Source organism: Microcebus murinus, chromosome 24, assembly GCF_040939455.1.
Source record: "Microcebus murinus isolate Inina chromosome 24, M.murinus_Inina_mat1.0, whole genome shotgun sequence".
Lineage (NCBI taxonomy): Eukaryota > Metazoa > Chordata > Mammalia > Primates > Cheirogaleidae > Microcebus > Microcebus murinus.
The window spans coordinates 10,071,350-10,097,729 of record NC_134127.1 but is presented as its reverse complement, the minus strand read 5'-3'; the positions used below and the strand labels follow the sequence as shown (position 1 = coordinate 10,097,729).

The 26,380-nt window shown below is 35.1% G+C and overlaps 1 protein-coding gene across 7 annotated transcripts in view; it reads left to right on the top strand.

Annotated features, from left to right (window-relative positions):
* The window catches only part of WRN (WRN RecQ like helicase), a 107,604-nt gene that overhangs the window by 10,257 nt on the left and 70,967 nt on the right, over window positions 1–26,380 (top strand). For 5 of the 7 annotated variants that reach the window (XM_075997126.1, XM_020282486.2, XM_075997127.1 and 2 more), the window contains 8 exons: window positions 5,418–5,525; window positions 6,148–6,263; window positions 9,927–10,072; window positions 10,547–10,695; window positions 11,454–11,603; window positions 13,146–13,215; window positions 19,418–19,532; window positions 24,239–24,668. In XM_075997126.1, coding sequence (XP_075853241.1) covers window positions 5,430–5,525; window positions 6,148–6,263; window positions 9,927–10,072; window positions 10,547–10,695; window positions 11,454–11,603; window positions 13,146–13,215; window positions 19,418–19,532; window positions 24,239–24,668 — 1,272 coding nt within the window. In that variant the 5' untranslated portion in view covers window positions 5,418–5,429. Of the gene's footprint in view, window positions 1–1,040; window positions 4,301–5,417; window positions 5,526–6,147; window positions 6,264–9,926; window positions 10,073–10,546; window positions 10,696–11,453; window positions 11,604–13,145; window positions 13,216–19,417; window positions 19,533–24,238; window positions 24,669–26,380 lie in introns of all 7 variants that reach the window. The other 2 variants (XM_075997125.1, XM_075997128.1) reach the window with 2 other exon arrangements.

Below are 26,380 nucleotides of genomic sequence, written 5' to 3'. Positions count from 1 at the left end.
ACTATCATGACAAACTTGAGTAGTTTTGACAGAGACCATCTGGCTCTCAAAGCCTAGAATATTCACTGTCTTCTGACAGTTCCTTTTTTTTTTTTTTTTTTTTTTGAGACAGAGTCTCACTTTGTTGCCCAGGCTAGAGTGAGTGCCATGGCGTCAGCCTGGCTCACAGCAACCTCAATCTCCGAGGCTCAGCGATCCTACTGCCTCAGCCTCCTGAGTAGCTGGGACTACAGGCATGCGCCACCATGCCCGGCTAATTTTTTGTATATATATATTTTTAGTTGGTCAATTAATTTATTTCTATTTTTGGTAGAGCCGGGGTCTCGCTCAGGCTGGTTTCGAACTCCTGACCTTGAGCAATCCGCCCGCCTTGGCCTCCCAAAGTGCTAGGATTACAGGCGTGAGCCACCACGCCCGGCCTCTGACCCTTGTTCTATAGCATGAAAAAGTATAGACTTGATTATTCACTTTAAAAAATTATTTCCCCCTTTTATTGACATACTTTTGCCCCCGATTGTTAAAAGGAACACTTTTTATAGAAAAGTTGGAAAATAGAGAAAAGTATAAAGAATAATATTAAAAACCATCTGCAGTTGTGAGATAACCACTAGTATTTTGGTATACATTGTCCTAGACCTTCATACACAACACATGCATATATACATACACAAATACACATGCATATTTATTTGATGTTAATTTTCTAATTTTTTAACTTGATAAATTATAATAACATTGTTTTGAATGACTGCATAGTATTCTATTTTATGGATGTACTGTACATTATTATGAGATCGATAAAAGTAGTTATCACATTGAACTCAAGAAGTGTTGCACAGTTAATCCAGAAGACTCCCTGGACTGCCAGGTCTGCTTTTTTTCCCTGCCTGTGTGGAACACTGTGTTTGGGACAGTGAAGCAAAGGAAATTGAAAAGTAGCCATTTTTAATTATTCTATTACAAGATACAATGAAGATTTGTCAAATGAATAGAGACAACACTAATCTGGAGACTATTTAATCAAAAGGTGTTCATTTTAGATATGACTTCATGAACATTGGTAATGGTCCTCAGTGAGAAGACTGTAGAATCCTTGAAGAAAAACATCTGGAAGATGGCCGGGCGCGGTGGCTCACGCCTGTAATCCTAGCTCTCTGGGAGGCCGAGGCGGGCGGATTGCTCGAGTTCAGGAGTTCGAAACCAGCCTGAGCAAGAGCGAGACCCCGTCTCTACTATAAATGGAAAGAAATTAATTGGCGAACTAAAAATATATAGAAAAAATTAGCCGGGCATGGTGGCGCATGCCTGTAGTCCCAGCTACTTGGGAGGCTGAGGCAGGAGGATCGCTTGAGCCCAGGAGTTTGAGGTTGCTGTGAGCTAGGCTGACGACACGGCACTCACTCTAGCCTGGGCAACAAAGCAAGACTCTGTCTCAAAAAAAAAAAAAAAAAAAAAACATCTGGAAGACATTGTTTGCTTGACAAAAAAGTTGCAGAACCAACTGAGGATGAAATATTCAAAGTGATGAATGAACACTTTGAAACATACAAGATATTATGGAAACAGTAGAAGTTTGGGACTGGTAAAGACAGGAAGGTATAAAGGCTTTATATATGTATATATTTTTTTATTTTGGAATATTATGGGGGAAACAAACGTTTTGGTTACATGTAATGCCTTTGTCTTGACCAAGGGCTGGAAGCATGCCCTTCCCCCATACAGTGCAGCTCCATCTCCAGTAGTTATGAGCTTTATATTAAGTTCAATGTAAAAATATATTCCAAATAATATGTTATCTTATTCACAGAGAATTGCTTGTATGTTCTGAATGCCTGTGATTTTGAATGCCATATTAAATGATTAAATTAAAAATAAAAATGGTAAGCCTAATTAAATTCAAGCTCCTGCAGTATCTTCTTTTCTTGACAGTTCAAAGAAAGATTTATAAGCTGAAAGGAAACTTTTAAATTATTCCATGTGAATGACTCTTTCTTTGCAGATTTGTTGAAGTTTAAGTATTGGCTTCAAAAATGGCATCCTTAACTGACATTTTGAGCACTCGAATTAACTCAATCAAAAGTGCAGTGATCGTGTGGAAAAAATATTTTTATATTGTGTATTGATGTAGTTATGGATAAGAATTCACCTTTGGAAAAGTGAAGTTGAAATGGTTTTAGAAGTGATGTTTAATTGGTGTTATTTGAAACATGAAGAATTAATAGTACTAGAGCAAAGTACTATAGTAGTACTAAGCAAAGTCAGGTGTGAGAGAAAGCTTTAGTATTATTTTGGAATACTTGATATAAAAAATTCAATTGTATTCAAAGCTTGCTTATATCATGAGAAGAAATTAAGAAAAGGAAAAGATATCAGTTTTAAAGGGTTTTTGCACACTTGCAGTGCAATTTAAAGAAACTGAGTAGTTGGAGTACTGGTTAATCTTGAAAAAGGAGTTTTTCTGTCAGAGCAAAGGATCCTCTTTTGCCACTTGTTACCACTTGTGCTAACAAAGCTTCTTTTTGATGGTTGCTATATAGAATTTGAGGAAAATATTGTTAGTCTTGATGAGGAATGGAGTAATGCATATAACCTCATATATATTTTACATTATTAATGGGAAAAAGAGAATGAGATAATTTCATCAAGACAAAAGAAATGGAAAAAGAGGAAACTGTAAACACAGTAAGATAGATGCTAATTAGAGTAAGGTGAAAGCCAAGCTTTTATACTATGTGTGAATGAGATGAATTTCCCTACTGATAGACATGTTCATTCTGGCTTATTCAGAATAAAAAACAAGAGAATAAGCAGCAACCAAACAACAACAACAGAAATCCCAGACAGCCTAGCCTTTGAAATAGTGATAGAAGGTTGAAAAGTTGTAGATCGTGGTAGATAGATAGGCAAGAAGATTTCAGGGAAGTTGGAACTAAAGCATATCAAAGTAACATTATTTCAGAGGGAGATTTAAGATTCTTTAATAGTACAATATGACTCATGAAATAATGAAAGACATGATTTTAGAAAAAAATGTGACAAAGTTGTTCATATTCAACAACATAGTGACTAAACATGTAAATAAAAAATTCTTTTATGCTATGACTTTTATCCCTCCAAGAATAACATTTATCAGATCAAGAATTAACATTCTCATGTATGTTAAAGGATTTCCCTATTATAAATTGTTCCACAACTTTAATTTTCAGTATGCTTTTTATCTGCCCCAAGAGCTATGTAAATTTGACAAAGATGTTAGGTTTGTAAACAAATTCACTTTCAAATTCTTTTCCTGGCAGCATTTAGATAGAATTTTGTGTGCAGAAGAGAGTACTTACATCTAAAAATTACAAATTTTAGATATTTCAAATTAAAATGATTTTAGTGTTATAGATAGTAGGGAAGAGTTATTGAAGTTTATTTCTATTTTGGCACTATAAATGAATTACTTACAAAATTTCAAGGTTCTATAGGTATTTTTATAGAATTTGTGTTATTTGTAGAAACTTCATTTTTCTGGCATTTTGCCAGGGATCTACCCTGGGTATAGCAGAAACTTGTTTTCCAGCTTTATAAACATATATTTTATGATTAAGGACTGATTATATATAAACAATTTGGGAATAACTTTTGACTTCTCCTGTCAAAGGGTTTTGAATTTGTAGCAAATAAAATTTACTCATAATAACTAACATTTATACAATGCTTTATAGTTAATAAAGTGTATATATTTTACATATTTTATCTTACAACATATAATGCATGTGGCAACTCCAAGAGTTGAGATGTCAGTTCTGATTCAGTGAATCGTAGATCTTATCCAATGGCAAACTTTGATAATGATTCAAAGAATACTAACAAGCACCAACTGCAGATGGAATATTCTTTTTTTGTAGGAGACCCAAACTAAGAAACAGATTCCAAAAATGTACCTTTCTTCTGCCTTAGGACATGTCATGGTTTTGGATTAACAGACTCATTTTAAGCAATGTGTGCAAAAACATTGCGCAAGGGAAGGAAGTTGTTTTGGTTTTGAAACTCCTGTTTTATATTTTCTTTAATTAGATGGTTTATTTGACTAGCCCCCATTTTCTAGCCATAAATTAACACATCCATAATTCAAAGCTTATTTATGATAATCTAAATAATTATATCTTGTTCACATTTTCTAGGTATTTTTTTGGTATTTTTCTACTTGGAAATACCCTTAATAAGTTTTCAAGGCTACTCTCTGGTTTGAGGTCATTAGCATGTTGACTGGGAATCCAGTTGAAGTTTTTCTCCCTTCTCCAATAGTGAAAGAGTGAGTTATAAACCTGTTGTTAACCCTTTCTTTCCCAGTACATAAGAGTGATGGAATTTATTCTATATGGAAAATTTAAGTTTGACAAAGTAATCTTTTAAGTGTTCCATAAATTATTAGTATTTTCAGTTTCTGGTTATGCTTGGGAAAATGAGCAGTTAAAATGGACACTTGCCAGATATTGTTTAATTTCTTCAAAGTGTATTTGCTAAATATCAAATATAATTGGCTATCCCTAAATCGTAAATATTAGTTGCTGTGATTATTTTACATTAACATCGTGTTTCATCATGAGAATCTTCAGGGGGCATATTCAGAACTGCTACTCCCTTACTAGGAATTTGGAATAATAGAAACTAAGATTGAGATTTGAGGAATTGACTAAGAATTTAAGGGTACTTCAACTTAATCTGAGTCATATCAAGGTGTGGATCCATTTTACCATTAAGAAAAAGAATATATTCTGGTTCTCTTATTCACTGTGTTTTCTTTGATCCTACTTGAAGTTTGTTTACATTGAGGAGAGCACTCCAAGGTCGTACACAGATTAGTTAAAAAAAAATCATCTGGGAAATTCATTCTTAGGGAAACTTGTTCACACAGGCAAAAAACATAGTAAAAATTCCTTAATATAGAACAGCTGTTAGCTGTCTTCAGAATTAAATCTTCAAGTAGGCTTGTGAATAAGTCTTACAGTTTTACTGAATTTACTTAGATATTAGAACAGATGATAATCATAGAGAAAAATGTCAGAAAATGTGTCATAATTCATATACCCAAGGATTTTCATTGTTAATGAAGTAAAGATTATTTTTCATAAGGATCAGTCATAGAATAGAATTTTGAAACTGCAAAAACCTTAGAACTCAATTGAAGTGGCTGATTTGTTTTAAAGGGAAGAAATACTAAATGCGTAGTTTGAATCTATCATGGTATCAGTTTCTTTTTCTTTTGTCTTTTCGGCTCTTATAACCTATACTTAGGCCTACATATCATAACTTACTTTAAATATGTACATTTGGTTTTCAGTCATCTCCACAGGGCTATCTCTGAGTTTTCTTTCAAAGATTGTGTTGTATTTACTCATAAAGTCGTTGGTTTTGGATTTTGCAACTAGGGCATTTTAAAGATGCATCAAGAAACACTGGAATCAGCTCTACCGAGACAGAAATTTCCTAAATGGATGTGTATGAAGAATGAAAGTTGTGCTGTAGAAGAAAGAAAGGTATGTTGTTCATTTATGATTCTTTCAGGTGGGAAATATAAACTGGACTGTACAATTTTCACTTGTAAACTTCAGATCATTGTTTAGGTCAGAGTTGCTGGTGGTGAATGAACCAGGATCTAGTCGATTGAATGAGTAAATGGGAATAAATTTTAATTGAATTTACAAAACGAGAATTCTTACTATATGTTTTCCCTTTTTATATTCAATTTGCATGGTTGACCTTACTAATTTGTTCTAATTCATATAATAATTTGGACAACATTAACTTTGTTGACTTTTTTGATTAAGCCAGATTTAAGATCTGTCCGCCAGTCTTCAGCATTTTAAGGCAACATTATCACATCTAGAATACTAATAAAATTAATAGGAAAAAACTCAGTAAAGTAAATGCTTTATGAAAATAGGATTAGGAGTTTGAAAATAAACTAGGAGAAGTAATTTGACAATAAGATGGTTTTCTATTTGTTAAAATGTCCTTATGATTTCATTAGTCTATAAAGCATGAATTGATAAGACTTAAACTTGTAAGTTGAATGCTTCAGTGAACTTTATTTCAGTGAACATTTATTATTTAATGTGAACTTTATTTGCACCTATTTTGAATTTTATTTAACTCAAGGCATCTTCTGTTCAGAAGAGTGTTTTTGAAGATGACCTTCCCTTCTTAAAATTCACTGGATCCATTGTATATAGTTATGAAGCCAGTGATTGCTCTTTCCTATCAGAAGACATTAGGTAAGAGATCTGAATTTCCTAATTTCATTTGAATTTGGACCCTTGGAAGATAACTCTTATGGTGATATTTGTGGGTATACCGAGTTTTACAGTTGAGGTGTGTTCAATAGATAATTATTTCTATGTATAGAATATCACTAAGTTCTACTTTTTAAATAAAAAAAATCACTGAATTAAATTTATAATCTACCTTTTTGTTCATTTATAAGCTTTTCCATTTAGATAATGTTTTCATTTTGATACTTAAGTATTAAATATAGAACTACTGAACACGTGTTTATTTTACCAATTTAGGAAAAAAATGCAAGAATTATTTAACCCCTAAATGCACCTTTAGATTTAATTAAAATACTAACATAATAATGGCTATGTGGCTATGATTGGGTCTGTTGTATTTATTTAGTTAGCAACAATTGTAGCAAATGATCCTTAAAGAGAACATTTGAAATGACTTAGTACTTTTAAAGTTTGCCTTGTTAAATTAAAACTCTGCAGTAATACAGTCTAAGGTTCTTGAAGCATTTTACAAACAGAAATAGTAAGAGATTCATTCAGGTCTTCTTGAAGTTGTTGCACCTGTGCCTTTTTTTTTTTAAACTGTTGTATATTGGGTTAAAAAAAAGCAGAGGTAAGTTAAGCTATTTATTAATGGTCTCCTGGTGGTAGTCTATAATCTAGAAATAGCATTCCGGTGTCCTCACTTTTACTATCGTTATCTGTCCACTTTTGGGTCTCATTATATTGTATTAAATTAGTCTCACAGAGAAGGTAAAATCTATTATTTACGATTATGTACTACCTCTACCATCTTACCTTTGGCATTGCTATAGTATGTCATATCTGAAGGCAATAAGCATAAGTTATTTGAAGAATTGTAGTTTTGATGAATTGTATATATTTTATAAAAGGCAGGCAGGGGTTATTGTTTGTTTGTGTTTTTCCCCTTCCTCTGGCTGCTTTTAAGATTTTTGCTGTCACAGGTTTTTGACAATTTGATTATGATGTGCCTTTGTCTTCTGTGGTTTGTGTTTATCCCACTTAGGGATAAACCAGTGAACCCACCTAGGGTTTTTTGGATCTGTGGGATTATAGTTTTCATCAAATTTGAAATATTTCTTTATGTTTGTTATTCTTTCTTTGTGGGACTTTCAGTCCACACAAGTTAGGTTGCTTGATACTGTGTCATGGACCACTGAGGTTCTTTCCTTTCAGTATGTTTTTCCTTTTGTCCTTTTTTCTCTCTGTGCTTCAGTTTGAATAGTTTCTTTTGCCATGTCTTCAAGTTCTCTTATATTTTTTTCTTCTAGTAGTGTCTGACCTTCTGTTTATCTCATCCTGTGCATTTTTAATTTTAGAATTTTTAATTTTAATTTAATATTTTATCTCTGTAAGTTCCTTTCAGTTCTTTTTAAAAGACATGTATTTTCCATTTGGGTCTCATCATATTTGTGTTTTAGGTCCTTGAACATATTCAATGTACTTATAATAGCTGTTTTAATATACTTCTCTGATAATTCCATTATTCTAGGTTTTTTTCCCCCCCCCTATTGGATGCTTTCTTTTCTGGTATGGGTCATATTTTCCTGTTTCTTTTCATGGCTGCTAAATTTTTGGATTAGGATTTGTGATTTTACTTTGTTGAATGTTAGATTTTGTCCTTTTTCAAAGAAAGAAGATTTGTCAGACAGCTAGTTACTTGAAGACCAAGTTTATATTTTGGGGGTTGTTTTTACCAGTTTCTTAGGGCAAGTCTACAGTTGCCTTTAAGTTTAGCTATATAATAAGGTGCGACCCTTCTGGAGGGAGTCCTTGCTGACTATCCCGGATGATCAACAAGGTTCTCTGCCCTGACTTTTCAGAACTGTAATTCCTCTTGCCTTTGAGTAAGCCCTGAGAATTGTGCAGCTTATGGCTGTTTGCCCAGTCTCATAGTTTAAGTCTATCTATGCATGCATACCTGGGTGTTCTACAAAGACTGAAGGAGAGCCCTGTGAAGATTTCTGGAGCTCTTTCCCTGCCCTAGTTCTATCCTCTCCAGAACTCTACCCCACAAGTTCCAGCTCCTCAGCTTCTGCAGGTACAAATTCCCTGTTGTTTGCAGTGTGTTCTGGGCAGAAAGCTGGGGCAACTGTAAGACTCACCTTTGGTTTCCCTTCCCTCGGAGATCATGGTCTTGTGGTGCCTGTTGTCTAGTGTCTGAAAACAGTTGTTTTACATATTTTGTCCAGTTTGCTGCTACTTTATGGTGGAAGGGTAAGTCTGGTCCCTGTTATTCCATCTTGTAAAGAGCTGAGTTTCTTTTATTTTTTAAATGTGTTTTCAGTTTTTTGAAAATTGTGAAATGGGCAAATATAAACAATAACAGATAACAATATAACAAATACATATTCCTCCCACCTTTATCAAATCTTAGTATTCATTTTCCTTGACTCTTTATTAAGAAATGAAATAATAAAATACAGCTGAAACCCCATGTATGTCCTTTCTGATTCTTCCTCTGTGCCCGTCTAAGATAACCTCTATTATGAATTGAGTGCTTAGCATTCTCTCCCATGTTGTTTATAATATTACTTCATAATTGCATATCCTAAAATGTTATATTATTTTGCCCATTTAAAAACTTAAAAATGCCATCAAATATATGTGTACTCTGCATATTATGTTTTTCAGAATTTTTCTTGTTGATCTTGTTCCATTTTAACTTTTTTTTTTTTTTTTTTGAGACAGGGTCTCACCTTGTCACCCGGGCTAGAGTGCAATGACATGATCAAATTCCTAGGCTCCAGCGATCCTCCTGGCTCAGCCTTGAATAGCTAGCACTACAGGCGTGTGGCACCATGCCCAACTAATTTTCTTTTTTCTTATGTTTTGTAGAGACAGAGTCTTGCTATGTTGCCCAGGCTAGCCTCGAATTCCTGGCCTCAAGTAATCCTCCCGCCTTGGCCTCCCAAAGTGCTAGGATTACAGGCAATATCTACTGTGCTTGGTCCATTTTAAATTTTATATGATAATCTACTGTTTCACTATGCTGTATTTGGTCCATTCTCTTGTTGATGGAGATTTCATTTATTTACAATTTTTTGCCAGTAGGAGCAGTGTTGCCTTGAATATTCTTAAGCATGTCTGTCTCTTTGTAGACATATGGACGTTTCATATACTTCTGAGAAAAACTTGCCAGGTCATAGTGTTTATGCATTTTCAACTAGATATTATCTTTGTTAAAGTTTTTTTCTAATTTATATGGATTTTATCAATTTATATGTTCACCAGTAATGAGCAGTCCCACTGATAGAAATCCTTCTCAGAACTCGATACTGTAAAACTTTGATTTTTGCTGGCGAGATAGATGTGGAATTGTGTAATTTGCATTTCTCCCATTTCTAGTGAGAATTAAGTGTTTTCACATATTTATTTGGATTTATTGGCCATTTGGATTTACTTTGGGAATTACCTGTTCCTGTTTTTCTCTATTTTTTTTTTTTAGATTATTTGTCTTTTCTTATTTTTTAAGGAATTTAAAATATATTCTGGCTATTCATTATCAGTTGTATGTATCACAGATGTCTTCTACCGGTCTGTGGTAGAAGATTTTTGGATGATGTCTTTTCATGCAGAAGTTCACAATTTTAATGTATTTAATTTATACTGTGTTTCCCCTCTTAGCACGAGTCTATCTGATGGAGATGTGGTAGGATTTGACCTGGAATGGCCACCAGTATACAATAAAGGGAAACTTGGCAGAATTGCACTAATTCAGTTGTGTGTGTCTGAGAGCAAATGTTACTTGTTTCACGTTTCTGCTGCATCAGGTTGGTATCTCTTTGTTGCATTTTTATATGGCTGATACTTGTATACGTCAGCTTTTTCCCTATAAAATTAAGCTCTTTCATTAGCTGGCACTTCTCTCTTTATCCTATATTTAAGTATTTACGTTCTGCCCGATTCATGCATATCCTTTGTTTAATTTTCACAACATTCCCATGAGTATTGATATTTTTCTTGTTTTAAAGGAGGGAGAACTGAAGTTTAGAAGGGTTAAATGACCAGGAATATGCTGCTCATACTAACAGAGGTGGCTTTCAAACTAGTTGTTTTTTTCTTATCATTTATCAATCAGGATTATTTTGTTCTTGGTAAGAAAAGAAATACTCAAGGTGAATGTGTTTCTGAATTTACACTTAACATAAAGACAAATTTAAACATAGACATGGCATTTATAACAGGTAGAAAGTAAATCCATCATACTTCACAGAATTTATGGAAATAACAATAAAATGTTACAGTTTTCCCCCAGGGATTAAAAAATTTGCTTGAAAATGAAGCAATTAAAAAAGCAGGTGTAGGAATTGAAGGAGATCAGTGGAAACTTCTACGTGATTTTGACATCAAATTGAAGAGTTTTGTGGAGTTGACAGATGTTGCCAATAAAAAGGTAGATGTAATATATACATTATCTTCATAAAGAAGATGATTTTGTGTGTCACACAATGTGCCTTCTATCCAAATGTTAGATTTTTACGAAAAAACAATTTGAGCTTTATGTTTTTATAGCAGTGAAGAAGTTCTGAGTGAATGTTCTATGATGAAAACTTAAGTTCTAATCCATTGTTTTGGCATATGGTTTCTTTAAGCAAGCGTTCTTTCTCCCTCCCCCCTAATTCTTGCTACTATTTCACTATTTTCCAGTATTTGCAAATTTAAGTATTTTGTTTTAAATTTATCCTTTTAATCCATGTGTACCAGTAAGTTTCTTTCTTTCTTTTTTTTTTTTTAAGGGAGAGCATGATGCAGCTCGTATGGTTTAATGCTCTTAGTGAAAGTTTGACCATTAATTCCATTGCCCAGATTTCACATATTTTATTAATGATGTCATTAAATTAAATTCTTATATTTAGCCAAATATCCATTTGGCTGGGAAGTAGAAAGCCTACTAACCTATTCAACATTTTTCCATGAATAATACTTTTAAGATTCAAGAATTTTAATACCTAAATTAGGAAAGTTCCAGAATTAAATTCATATAATGTGGATGACAGATGACACCGAGAAGCTTATTGAGACCTATCTCTAGGTTGTATTTTGATATAACATTTTCTAATTTTATTTGTGACATGGTCATTGGTGGTATTTAGGAGTATCTGAAAATAGGAAATAATAATTATTGCTGTGCTGATTTTTCTTTACTTCTAGCTGAAATGTAGAGAGACCTGGAGCCTCAATGGTCTGGTTAAACACCTGTTGGGCAAACAGCTTTTGAAAGATAAGTCTATCCGCTGTAGTGATTGGAGTAATTTTCCCCTCTCTGAAGACCAGAAACTGTATGCAGCCACTGATGCTTATGTATGTATTTAAACATCTTTAGATTGGGATGTATTTTTAACTTTATCATAAATTACTTTAGAAAAATTCTATTATAGTAGTGGCACAAACTCAACTAAAATATTTTGTATCAGTTTGGCATTGAAAAATGCTTAGGAAGACATTTCGTGAAACCGCTAATTCTTGACATTAATTAGCAAGTACCAGTCAACAGATTTTTCAATGCTAGTTATTTTCATTGTCATGAAGCCAAAATAATGTTCAATTTGTAAGTAAAAAAAATGTGAACTTGGGCCGGGCGTGGTGGCTCACGCCTGTAATCCTAGCTCTCTGGGAGGCCGAGGCGGGCGGATTGCTCGAGGTCAGGAGTTCGAAACTAGCCTGAGCAAGAGCGAGACCCCGTCTCTACTATATATAGAAAGAAATTAATTACCCAACTAATATATAGAAAAAATTAGCTGGGCATGGTGGCGCATGCCTGTAGTGCCAGCTACTCGGGAGGCTGAGGCAGAAGGATCGCTTAAGCCCAGGAGTTTGAGGTTGCTGTGAGCTAGGCTGACGCCACGGCACTCACTCTAGCCTGGGCAACAGAGTGAGACTCTGTTTCAAAAAAAAAAAAAAGTGAACTTGTTGAAAACACGAAAGGCTAATAATATTAGCCCAGGCTGAGCAAGCACAAATAGTATTGATGATATATAAGCAATTTCAGGTACCAAATAGTTTCTATATTGAAACTGGCCTTATTTTTCATATTAATATTTATATTTAAAATGTGGAGAAAATTAAGAAAAATTGCCTCCAAATTTATCTTGCTGCTGCCATTACATCTATTTTCACATTTACATATTTGTGCACAGAGAAATCTGGGTTTATTTTTATGTATAGCACTATTGTATTTTTTTTAAAGAGAAATATATTTTATCCCACAGTGAATTTCCTTTCCCCTAATTCATACTTTTGTTTGTTGATGACTATCTGGTTTTCCTTTTTACATCTATTTTTAGGAATAGAAACTCCTTTGATTTGCAACCAGAAAAAAACTCACTTTTGCTAAGGAAATAAGATGATAATTTTCCTTTAAAAAAATCATAAAACTTGTTGAGGACTAGCATAAGTTCTGTAGCATTGTTCCTCATGAAAAATCAATGTGATGTGATTATTCCTATTGAAAGTACTTAGAAGGAACGCTATTCATATACTGACTAACATTCTCAGCTGATTTAATGAATAGAGGACAGTAGATGTCGTAGTCAAAACAGATTGTATTCTGTTAGATTCCATTTATAAGTTATTTGATTTGGGTACCTGCTTATAACATTGGGTATTAAAAACAGTGAAAACTTAAACTTTTCTTTTAAGGCTTAGATGGTTTACTTTCTCCATTCTCACAGTTGGTGTAGTGAATAAGTGAAGTCATACAGACCTTTGTGTAACATAATAATTTAAATTCAGTGTTTTGGATGCTTTGGAAATCATTCTCTTTGATTTTTTTTATAGATAAGACATATAGTTTTATTTTGGTTATCTGTAGTATGTTCTTTTTATTTTTCTGTTTATTTACAGGCTGGTCTCATCATTTATCGAAAATTAGAAATTTTGGGTGATGCCACACAAATGTTTGCCATAAATAAAGGTATGTTATGATCTAAAAATAAAAGGGAAAATGTGAATTTGCTCTTTTGTCAGGTTTATCTCCAAAAAGAAAATATTCACATATTTACAAAGTGTTTAGTATTATAGCTTCTTGAATATCTGAGCAGTGTAGACATTAGGGTGAGATCCATCAGGGCCGAAGATTAGGGTTTCAGGCATGTCACTTGTGGCAAAGCAGAACTTACTACTTTTACTTTGTAGCATTACTATTCGATGGACTTCTAGAGTTGAGGCTTTGGGGCTTTGATAGCATTAATGATGCAAGGAGCTTTCTCTCAGTCTGGAGATTGTACATCCTTGCTGTAAATGTTTAAAATGCTTTATATATAGTTCTGTAAAATATATAAGATGCTTTACAGTGTACTGGCTTAAATTTTTAAATTTTCTATGCTATTTTTCTCTAAAACAGATAGCCACTTTATTCAACTTCACTGTGTTTTTTAGATGTTTTGATAGATTAGTGATACCAGACAGAGCCACTTACTGGAGTGGATGAGCACAAGCTTTTGTGTTACATAGACCAGTAGTGGAATCCCAGCTATGTGACCTGGTATAGACCTGTCCCAAATATCACCATATTTGGGATGTGAATAATAGCATAATATCTGTTTCATAGAATAGTTGTGAGCACTAAAAGGGACAAAATATTCAAAGCACCTGTATTCATATGTATAAAGTTATTACTATTGATTTAGTTACCTTTTGGAGATTTTAAATAACAGTATTTGTTGAGATGTTAATTAACATGTTAAGATGTTAATGATTTTGTTAAATACACTTTAAAATATAGCATAATGCCCTCATATAAAATTATATAATACCCTTTTAATTGTCATTGAGAAGGGATTCATGGCCTCTGTTGTAGACCCTCGTTTGTTACGTGTTAGGGTAGAAGATTCCTCATATCCCCATCCTCTCCCTGGAGAGCCACTTGCACACTTGATCTTAGCCAATATGCTGACACATGATGGAGAGACACTTTTGATGAGTGACTGCTGATTCTTTGTAGCCAAAGGTACTATAGCTAGAAATTAGAGTCAGCCTTCCATATCTGTGAGTTCTGTATCTGTGGATTCAATCAACCCTGGATCAAAAATATTCTGAAAAAAAATTCCACAGAGTTCCAAAAAGCAGAACATGAATTTTTGTGTCCTGTGTGCTACATTGAATCCATGTGAATGAAGTGATGTTTAGGCATTTTATTAGGTGTTATAAATAATCTAGAGATGATTTAAAGTATACAGGAGGATGTGCACAGGATATATGCAAATACTATATCATTTAATATTAGGGACTTGAGCATCTATGGATTTGTTATCCGTAGGGGTCCTGGGATAATTCCCTCAAGGAGATAGAGCGATGACTATATCTTAATTAACTGAGATGGATGATATATATTTTTAAGCTTATTTGGAAAACAGTATACCTGAACTTATTTAACTTCTTATAGAACTAAAATTCAACAGAGGGATTTCTGATTTTCTGATTTTATAGTTTGCAGAATTGCTTATAGGTTACACTTAAAATTTTGTCTCTGATGAAAATGCTTCCAAGGAATGTTTAAGATATTTTTCATTGAAGTAACATACATTAATAAGTCAGTATTAGAAGTCCTGATATCTGTGTGCCTCTTGTTGTAATCTACATTCTTTGACCCTCACTTTTTTTGCTTTATTATTTGTGTGAGCATATTGTGACATCTGAAGTGAAGTAACTTGACTCAGATCCCAATGAACTGTAACTAAGATTACCACCTTTTTTTCCTTCCTTGCTCTCTCTCTGTTATTCAGCCACAGATATCAGCCTCATTATTCTCTAATATCCCTGGTGTATATGTGGATGATTTTTTCAAATGACCACAGTCCTCTTTTGGTTTTTATTATAAGGCTGCATTAAACAAAATTTTTTAAAGGATAAAAAGTAGATTAGAACATAAGAAAATAAAAGGATATTTGCACATTATTTCTCACTATTAAAATATTGATTTATTCCTAAATGGTAGCTAATAAACACTAAATGATATAGTAGTTAAATATACATTTATTCATTTATTAAATATTATTGAGCACTTTATGATTTGGAGATACAGTAGTGAACAAGACAGGCATGATCTGTTTCCTGAGGGACCTACAGTTTTGTGGAGGATATAGATGAATGAAAAAAGCAATTGCAGAATTGTCATGAGAAAGCAAGGTGCTGTAGTTAGCACATAGGAGAGGCATCCAGTGCTTATCGTAGGTATGTGAGAATATTTCCTGGAGAAAGTGCTGTTTAAGGTGAGATCTGAAATAAGAGCAGGAGTTAGCTAGCTGAAGAGTGGAGGAAAAGTGTCATAGGCGTAGGAAACAGTAGGTGCAAAGTTTCAGAGGTAAGAGGTCATGGTATCTATAGGCAGTTGGAAAGGAGTTCAGTCTAGTGAACCATTCACTATGACAAGGCAAGTGATGGAAAAGCAGAAAAAGGAAAGCAGATGAGCCGTGTTAAGGAGTTTACATCTTCTCCTAAGAGCAATTGAAGCTATTGAGGGTTTTAAACAGAGGAGTGAAGCGAATTATATTTAAAAAATACTAACTCAGATTATAGAGTAGAAAATGGATTGCAGGAGGGCAAGAGTCACAGTGTTAAGACCTTTTGGGAGGCTATATAACAATGATCCAAGGGAGAGGTAATGGCAACTGGAATTGGTTATTTGTAGTGAGGATGGAGAGAAGTGGATAGATTCAAAATGCATTTCATAGAGCAGTGGAATCAACAGAATTTGTGGTAGTGATGAGACACTTGTGTCAAGGATCATTCTTGTGTAGTTGGCATGAGCAACAGGGATGAAAAACATTGACCAGGAAGAGCAAGATTTGGTGATGGGTAAGTCATACAGTTGATTTTAGGTACATTGAATGAGGGAAACCTGTAAGATAGCAAAGTGAGGTGGTCAGTAGACACCTAGATTATATAGGCTGTAACTCAGAGGACAGTCTGAGTTAGAGAACACAGAGTTGAGACTTAGAGTCCTGAGTAACTCTTAGTGTTTAATGTTTGTATGGAGGAGGGGACACCAAAGGAGTTGCCACAGGCATAAAAGAAAATTAGGAAGTGTGGCGTGCAGAAAACAAAGTGAAGAACATGTTTTAAGTAGGATGTTATCAACTGTTTTAAATTCTAAGAGTTTGAGAAACTGAGGACTTAGAATTAATCATTAGATTTGGCAATGTGAGAATCATTTGTAACCTTTTACACAGTAGCTTTGGTGTACTGGGTGACGAGCGTTTTGAGGAGTGAAGGTCATTTGGGGCATGTGTTGTTAAAACAGAAAAGGGTCCACAGGCATTGGTAATATGAAGGTACTATAACCACAGGAAGAGAATGATGTGGGTGGAAATCATATCAACATGAAGAGAGGAATAATTTAGATCTAAGATATGTGAAAACAGAGGTCTCACTATGGGGTCTCACTGTGTTGCCCAGACTGGCCTTAAATTCCTGGCCTCAAGTGATCTTCCCAGGTAGCTAGGATAACAGGTGTGTGCTACTGTGCCTGGCTTGAAAACAACTTTTTCTTAGAAGCTTGTTTTGATTGTTTTAGAAACAACTAAAGCATGTACAAACTTACTTTTTAGAAGCCTTGTTTGGAAAGGGAATATTTATTGATTCATACAACACATATTTGTTGAGTGCTTATTATGTGTCAGGCACTGTTACAGTTGCTGGGGAAAATTCACCGAGCAAAACAGACCAAGCTCCTTTGTTGCATTTGACTGAAGTCTGGGAGCAAGCCATGTGGATATCTGAAGGAAGAGCACAGCAGGCTTAGAAGAAAGAAAGTGTAAAGCCTCTGAGGGTGATTGCTTGCCTTGTTTGCGGAACAGTGAGCATAGCGGAAGCAAAATGAGTAAGGGTAAGAGTGGTAGGAAATGAAGCTAGAAAAGTAGCTTGGGCCAGATCATTGAGGGCCTTGTAGGCTGTGAATCTGACTTCATGTCTTATTAATGAAAATAAATATGATGATGGGAAACCCTTAGAGGGTGTGGAACAGAAGAAGGACATGATTAAAATTTTATTTTAAAAGGATTTTTCTGGCAGCTGTAGGAGTGCAAGTGTTTAGACAGGGAGTTAGGAGGCTATTGCAATAGTCCAGGCAAGAAATGATAATTGTTCGTGTTGTAGGGGAAGCTCGTACTACAGGCTAAGAAAAAGAATTTTTGACTCAAAGATTAGGATTGGTTTGAAGCAAAAAGTTTATTTTACTTTCCAAGAGAGGAAAGGGCACACCATGAAAGAAAGAAGTGTGGATATTGAGGATAAGTGGCTTGGGCTTTTGTTGTTGTAGAATGATAACAGGAGGTGGTTGGTTTCCCTCCCCCCTTCTCTGTTAGACTGGCTTTAGTTTGGATTAGACTAGTTAGCAACAGAGTTGTTGGGAAGTGGTTGATTCTGTAGACATTTCGAAGGTACATATTGTGAAGGATTGCTGATGAATTCTCTGTAAGGGGTGAGATAGAGACTGGTAGAACAATTAGATATTTTGGTTGGATCAACTGATGAATGGAAGGGTCAGTCATAGTGGAAAGATTATGGGAAGAACAGGTTTAGATTTCAGTGTTGGACAAACTAAGTTATAGATGATTACTGATACCCAAGAATATATATTAGTTGGAAATGTGTTTCTGGAGTTCAGGGGAAAGGTTGAGGTTGGAGATGTATCTTTGGGAATCACAAGCACACAGAGGGAAGTTAGGGTGGTGAAACTTGATGGGATAAAATAGGTAGTGAATGTAATAAAGAACAGACGAGGGGTTGACATCAGGGTTACACCAGTGTTTAGAGGTTAGGAAGATGAGAAGACATCAAAGAGGACAGAGAAGAGGCACTAATGAAGGAGGAAGTACAGGAGGTGTGGTATTCAGAAACCATGGGAAGAAAAAGTTTTGAGATCTGTGTCATGAATTTAAAATGAAATGAGTAATCATAGTTGCGTTTTATTTTCAATAACATTAATCTGTGTGTAGGGATAAATTAGGTAAAAAGGCTGGGTTTTAGAGCAGGGGGTTTTGCCAGGTAAGTACCACAAGGAAAGAAAGACCAAAAGACTTGAGAATCTGTATATACCAAGGGATGATTACTGTGACGTGGGTAAGAAATGAATGTGTGGCATGGGTGGAGTGGGGAGCATAACGGGGAAGGAAAAGGTGGTGGCGTTAATGGATTTGGTTCCAAAAGTGTCAAGGAATTGTTGGGGAAAGCATGCTGGAAAGAAAGATAGGCATTCTAGTGTCCAGAGGGTAGAAGGCTTACAATTGAAGTTTGGAAGACGTGATTTTATTGACAGTTACAAGGTCAAGTGTATGAGTATAGGATTGGGTGGCTGAGGTCAGTTGAGGTAAAAAGATTGTTGGAAATGGACCACAATTTCAGGTGCAGCATCTCTGTAGATGTTGAATTCACTAGGAATGATCACGGGAGTAGCAGTGGAGAGAAAGACAGTTAATGAACTGGTTCTTCAATAAACAATCTTCAGTGAAGGAAAGGATGTGATTTTGAGATCACAAGATAACTGTAGTGATCAGCAATAGCAAGTTATATATTCCTGTATCTTATGCTTCATAGGAGCTGGACTTTTTGACAGACAAGAGAATGGTGATGACAAAATTCTGAGTGGGGGAAAGGTTTGGGAAAGTAGGGCAGGTTTTGTGCTATTGATGGAAAATGAAGTACTGGGCAGAATGAAGTTGAGAACTTTGAAGGTGATCACTGATTAGAAAAGCTGGCATTTTGTTTTGGTGATGACTGGTAACGAACAAGGGCAGTACGGAATAACTGTTAGATGAGGTTATGTTTACCAAACTGTATTATTAAGTGGCACTCCACGTGTGTTATATTGATTTCTGACTGTGAAATAGTGCAGATGGGTTCAGATTCTCATTTCTACCTTTTGCCTGGGTCAGTAACGACTGGGTTATAATATCTATGAATGCTGATCATTTGGAATTTTTAAGTTTAAACAGCAAATATTTGAAAGGGATGGAAAGTGACTGAGGTGATTTGGAGATTGTATAAGGAAGTGTTTTTGTTGCAGTTCATTTAAGGAAAGAAAATGAAAATCTGAGCCCTAATGCTATTTAATGAAGTGGTTAAATGAATATCTCTGTTTTGTGGTTTGAAAATTAAGATTGATTTTTCTCCCTCAGTGGAGGAAATCCTACCTAGTGACATGAAGAAACAATTGACTTCAATCTCTGAGGAAGCGATGGATCTGGCTACACATCTTCCTGACACTTTCATAAAATTGGAACATCCACAGAGGTTAAATATTATCTGTTTTTATCAATTGCTTGTTCGTACTGCATTTTCCTATATATGAAGAATTACTATTCATTAAGGTAGACTCTTACACATTTGCTTGACTACATACATGCACACAGACTGATGTCTATATTTGAGAAATATCTTTCCAGTTGTTAAATAATGAATCCAAAAGTTTAAGGGGTTTAAGCCTTTTCAGTCTGCTTTGTAGGATGTTTTATGAAACAAATATAAATTGTGCTTATATTAAACTTTTTGAAATCATATCTATATTTTTGTTAAAGCAAAATAAGTACCCTTTACAGAAAATATTTTTCAGAGTTATCATTTTCTGTTTATGAGCCTCTTGCATTTAATTACATTTACAATTTGGTCACTCGAAATCTATAAATAAAAGCAACTTTTATGCTTAGTAGCTTCATATTTTAGGTTATTATTTAAGAATTCTACCTAATTAGTAGACTATTAGAACAAAAGGCATTCAGATTTTAAAGATTATTTTATAGCGAAAGCATTAGGTAACTTAAGATATTTGGATTTAAGTGTTTTATACAGATTAATTGACCTTTGACTACAGGTGCTATGTAGCTAACTGTTTTTGGAACCAGACCTTGCCCTGGCCTTAATTGCTGAATGACTTCCTTGTTAAAACTCTAAAAGCAGGAATGCTCTTGAACAGTGAACAATTGCAATGTGATAATATAATTTTGAGCCAGAAAATACTTTGTAGAAATGTGAAGCCCTTAGTTGGAATAGAAATAATTCTGATCCTGAAAAAGTACAATGTTTTTTGGTTGTTTTTTGGGATGAGATTTGTGATAGATTTTGTTGGAGAAATTTAAAAATATTACATAGAAATTTAGCTCTTTCACTGTCATTTTTCCCCCTAGAAATTTTAGTAGTTTTTATGTAACTTTGAGAATTTCTGAAGAAAGATATAACTTTCAAATGGGGAAGGATTCCAGTAAATCCACTTCTTACTCATTTTTACATTTTCCCTCCATGAAATTAGCAAAATCACCTTTTATGTGATTTTTACATGCATTTTAGATTTTTACACTGGCAATTAAAGTATCTACTGGATGTAAATTACATATGCTTAATGCTTTGCTTCATAGTATTTGTCAAGGCCAAGTAAATTATAGAAATAACTTTCTAAATTTAAAACATTTTATTTGGGAAGAAAGAATTGCAGTTTCGGGCATACACACAGAATAGGTGGTCTTTGATATGTCCAAAAATAAAGAGAAGTTTGGAGGTTTTATAAAAAGGAAAAATGTTATGTTTTGTTCTGAAAGAGTTCACTGACACTAGTAAAGTTTTGGGGAAAGCTCCTATTGACTGCAGTGGGTAAAACTAGTCTTAAGAGTTTGAAGCAGTTTGTTGCAGTAGCTGTTAGATAAAACTGGTTTTGGGTTACTATAGGCAGTTGCAGCAGCCAGGCTGGCAGAAAATGACATTCTTAGAGCACTGTTACGTGCCCTTTGTGTTTTCCCCCTGGCCCCTCGACTCTGATTTAGTTGGGTATGACAAGAGTGACCCAACTCAATTTTCACATATCAAAACTAAAAGGTTTCTTAAAACTTGAGAATGGGAAATACAGGGGTCTTGTAAAGTGTTAGTGCCAAAATAAGAACTAGGTAAATCTCTTATGTTATTTGTAACAAGTCTACAGGAATACCTAATTTATCTAGATTATACCTCAGAATGAGGAGGGGACAAAAAAAAGGCCTCTGAGCAGTCAAAATGCATTTTTTTTTCTTTTTCTTTTTTTTTGAGACAGAGTCTCACTGTGTCACCCGGGATAGAGTGCTGTGGCATCAGCCTAGCTGACAGTAACCTCAGACTCCTGGGCTTAAGCGATCCTTCTGCCTCAGGCTCCCAAGTATCTGGGACTACAGGCATGCGCCACCATGCCTGGCTAATTTTTTCTATATATATTTTTAGTTGACCAATTAATTTCTTTCTATTTTTAGTAGAGATGGGGTCTCGCTCTTGCTCGGGCTGGTTTCGAACTCCTGACCTTGAGTGATCCTCAAGGATCACTCAAGTGCTAGGATTTCATGCGTGAGCCACCGTGCCCGGCCTCAAAATACATTTTATAAGCATGTATTCAAGCTCATTTTCTGCATTTCCAGAATGAAATGAGGCGACATTCAGACATTTTTGCTTTTTGTTTATAGATATAGTTTGATGAGCGTGGATATCTAGTTAAAATGAAAAATGAGCCAGCCATAGGGGCTCATATCTGTAATCCCAGTGCTTTGGGAAGCTGAGGCAGGAGGATTGCTTGAGGCCAGGAGTTGTAGACCAGCCTGACCAACATAGTAAGACCCTGTCTCTAAAATATATTATCCAGGCATGGTGAAGTACACTTTTAATTGGGAGGCTGAGGTGGGAGGATTGATTGAACTCAGGAGTTCGAGGTTGCAGTGAATATAGTCACACCACTGTACTCCAGCCTAGGCAACAGAGCAAGACCTTGTCTGCAAAAAAAAAAAATGGTGTGAACAAGGACTAGTATGCACATGATACCAGCCTGAAATGACAGCTGGCAATCTGTGAAAGAATGGCAAAACTATAAAAATTAGAACTAAGAACTCTTGAAGTAGGGCAGTTTAAGATTTGTTCCAGAAGGGAACAGCTTTATGCTTCAGTGGACCCTGAAGGTATTGGTATTGTGTAGTACTGCTTAGTCATTGATTTAAATTGAATATATGTCTTGTATTGCTGTTATGTACTTGACATTCTGCTGGGTGCTGAGTCTGCTTGCAGGCTACTAATATGCGTAATAACAATCCTAAAAAAGCAGGAAAAGTACACAGTACACTGAAGAAGGCAGGTCAGCCTTTGGTATTTATTAGAGTAAGTGTTAGTTGCCTTACATGAAACATGTAATCTTTGATGCTAGTGCTGGATAAATGAGCCCATACACTCCTGTCAGTTGGTCTGTGCCACTGCTGTTATGTGTGTATGTTACAGCATTCCCTGTGCATTTAACAATTAAAATGTGTCACATATCTCTTCCTACTATGTACATGTAGTTCTTATATTTGAATAGATGTGTATAATGCTAAATGTTCTTTGTAAGATTTAAAGGATTTTGGAATGTTGAAATGAGTTTTTCGTTTTTGAATTTAATTTGGTTCTTGATTTTGTGTTATCGAAGACTTTGTCAGCTTAAGCTTGAGCCCAGCTTTCGAGTGCTGTTAATGATGCTGCTTTCATTGTGGAAATAACTCATGAAACAACTCAGAACTTTTGGTCGTTTATTTCCATGAGAAATCAAATTTTTACTTGAGTCATTAATATAAAAATTTTAAAGGCATGTCAAATTTTATTAGGCATTGATTTTAATAGAGAAATATTAGAATACTTAAACAAAAGCACTAATTAAGTAGTAAAACATGTCTCTCTGCTTATCATACTCCCTTTACTCCTTTTAATTTCTGCTTTTATGAAATACTTAAACATTGCTTTAATAAACTCTACAACAAAAAGACAAGACACTATGCCTTATTTTACCCTCTAGTAGTTGGTCTTTCATTTCAAAGAACTAGGTTTCATTATAGCCATTTAAAGTTACTTAGTTAAAATGTTATATATTAGCAAACTGCAATTAAGGGATTCAGTTCATATTTATTCATGTGCGTCTTATCCATATTTTCTCACTTATTGTATTTACCTACTGATGTCTTTTTTCTTCCATTCCAAAAAATATCTGTTCAGTTTTGAGATTTTTAAAGGTGTAAAACAGCATCATTTTCAACTTACAGCATGAACACTATTTATGTGTTGCAGTTGGGACTAGTAATTGATCAGTGAATTAAAAAAGGTAAAATGGGATCATAAAAATTTTCTTTTAACTTAAAATATTAACATATGTTTGTTCTCAAGCTTTTGGTGTATGTGAAGGCTTTTTCATTATATATAGGCCTGCTGTTTAGAGTTCTGCAGAGTGTTTCTTGTTTAAACCACACCCATAATGTATCATCAACAATTTCTAATTTTAGTTTCTTTAAAATGGAGTGAAAAATTAAGATACTGTAAGCCAGGAGTTTTCAAACATTTCAAACAGGGGGCGAGTTCACTGTCCCTCAGATTGTTGGAAAGTGCGCACTGTGGGCCCGGGAGGAGTTGGCTGCTAAGCAGGACAGGCAGCTGCAGCAAAAACACCCAGTGGGCAGAATAAACGTCCTAGGTGGGCGGCATGTGGCCTGAGGGCCGTAGTTTGAGGACGCCTGCTTTAAGCAATCTGAGTGCAGAGTTGTAGGAATTTTTATGATTTTTCTTCCGAGCTTTTATAGTTCTTTTGACCATGATTTATCAAATAAGTTTTTAAACAAAAGTTTTCTAAGTCTTTCCATGTATTCAAATTAGAATTTAATAAAATAGTTTTTTTATTTTTGTGGTCATATATCATTGATTTACTTTACATTTAATTAATCAACAAAAAAAGTATAGTTGGCATAAACAAATTTAGGGCCAAACACTATTGGCTTTTAATAAGCACACAAATCAACTGTTGGATGCAGAGTGCCTAGCTGTGCTAGAGTAGCCTCCCAGCTATAATTCTATATGGGCATTTGGAAATGAAGAGCAACTTTCATGCAATGGTTAGTTTAGAATGCTTTTACTTATTAAAAAGCTTTAAAACTTGTACTTAATGCAATTAAAGTTGAATTAACCTTAATTTTTTTTTTTAGGGTTTCTAACCTAATAAAGGATATTTCAGAAAATCTGTATTCACTGAGGAAGATGATATTTGGTTCTACTAACACAGAGGCTGAACTGAAGCCCAGCGGCAATTTTAACTTATTATCATTGGAGGATTCAACTGCTGGTGGAGTACAACAGAAACAAACGAGAGAACATAAAATTTTTATGGACGTTAAAGAAGAGACGTCAGACACAATACTTGATAATTTAGTTCAACATGATGGACAGAATGTACTTGGAAATGAAGTGAAACAAAAAGAAGATGGATTTGAAGATGGCATAGAAGGCAATGAATTGAAAGATAATAAGGAAAGAATTTGTATAATGTCGTTAGATATTACAGAATATGAACTTCAAATGTTGGAACAGCAGGCTCAGGAAGAATATGATAGTGATGTTACTTCCAAATCTGCTGAGGTACTAAATAAAGAGGAAACACTTTTTTCAGTTATTAGTAGGGTTGGCTATCTTTTTTTCTGTAAAGGGGTAGATAGTAAGTATTTTAGGGTCTGGGATATACGATCTCTCTTCCAACTACCCAGGTCCGCAGTTGTAGTGTGAACACAGCCATAGACAATTGTAAACAAATGTGCCTATCTGTATTCCTGTAAAACTTTATCTACACAGACAGTGGGCCTTATTTGGCTTGCAAGCTATAGTTTGCTGCTCCTGACTTAGTACAATAAGTAGCATTGTATAGTGGAAAGATTTTATAGTGTCAGTAGGCAATTTGTTGTAATTTGCTATTTTATCATTTCTTATGCTTTTTTCATAGTTGATATCTCTGCCTTTGTGGATTCCTTTTATATCTACTAGTGGTTACTCTTCCAAACTTGATTTTGGGGGGTGGTTTTATTTCCTTATACAGAGTTTTCTTTACATTCCAGTGTGAGAGGGTTCTCTCATAAACTGATCACACTAGCCTTTACTGTTGTCTGGAGAGTCAGATTATTTTTTCATAATTTTTTCTTTTCTTTTTTTTTTTTTTTAAGACAGGGTCTTGCTCTGTTGCCCAGACTGGAGTGCAGTAGTACAGTCATAGCTTCCTGCAGCCTCAGACTTCTGGGATCAAGTGATCCTCCTGCCTCAGTCTCCTGAGTAGCTAGAATTGAAGTGTGCAATACCACTCCTGGCTACTTGTTTTTTTCAGCATATTATGGGGGTACAAATGTTAATGTTACGTATATTGCCCATGCCCCCCCTCCCCCCGCTCTAGTCAGAGCTTCAAGCGTGACCATCCCCCAAACGTTGCACAACTCACTCATTATATTTATATATACCCACTCCCTCCTCCCACCCCCCACCCGGCTGACACTCGATAAATGTTATTCCTGATGGCTTTATATCTGGGTTCTCTGTTCTGTTCCACCGGTCAATGTCCCTGTTCTTGTGCCAGTGCAAAGCTGTTTTAATTACTATAGCCTTGTAGTATAGTTTGAAGTCTGGTAAATTGATACCTTCCATTTTGTTTTTATTGCCTAGGATTGATTTTGCTATATGGGGTCTTCTCTGGTTCCATATGAAGCGTAAAATTATTTTTTCTATATCTGTGAAAAATGATGATGGTATTTTAGTAGGGATTGCCTTGACTCTGTAGGTCACTTTGGGTAGTATAGACATTTTAACAATGTTGATTCTGCCGACCCATGAGCATGGTATATTCTTCAACCTGTTGACGTCCTCTGCTATTTCTTTCTTCAGTGTTTCATAGTTCTTCCTGTAGAGGTCTTTTACTTCCTTAGTTAAATATATTCCTAGGTACTTTATTTTCTTTGTTGCTATTTTGCACTCCTGGCTACTTTTTACTTTTTCTTTTTTTTTAAATGTAGGGATGGGGTCTTGCTATATTACCCAGGCTCATCTCAAACTCCTGGCCTTAAGCAATCCTCCTGCCTTGGCCTCCCAAAGTGTTCGGATCATAGGCATGAACTACATTGTGCCTGGCCTTTAAATAAGGTTTTTTTTTTTTTTTTTTTTGAGACAGAGTCTCACTTTGTTGCCCAGGCTAGAGTGAGTGCCGTGGCGTCAGCCTAGCTCACAGCAACCTCAAACTCCTGGGCTCGAGTGATCCTTCTGCCTCAGCCTCCCGGGTAGCTGGGACTACAGGCATGCGCCACCATGCCCGGCTA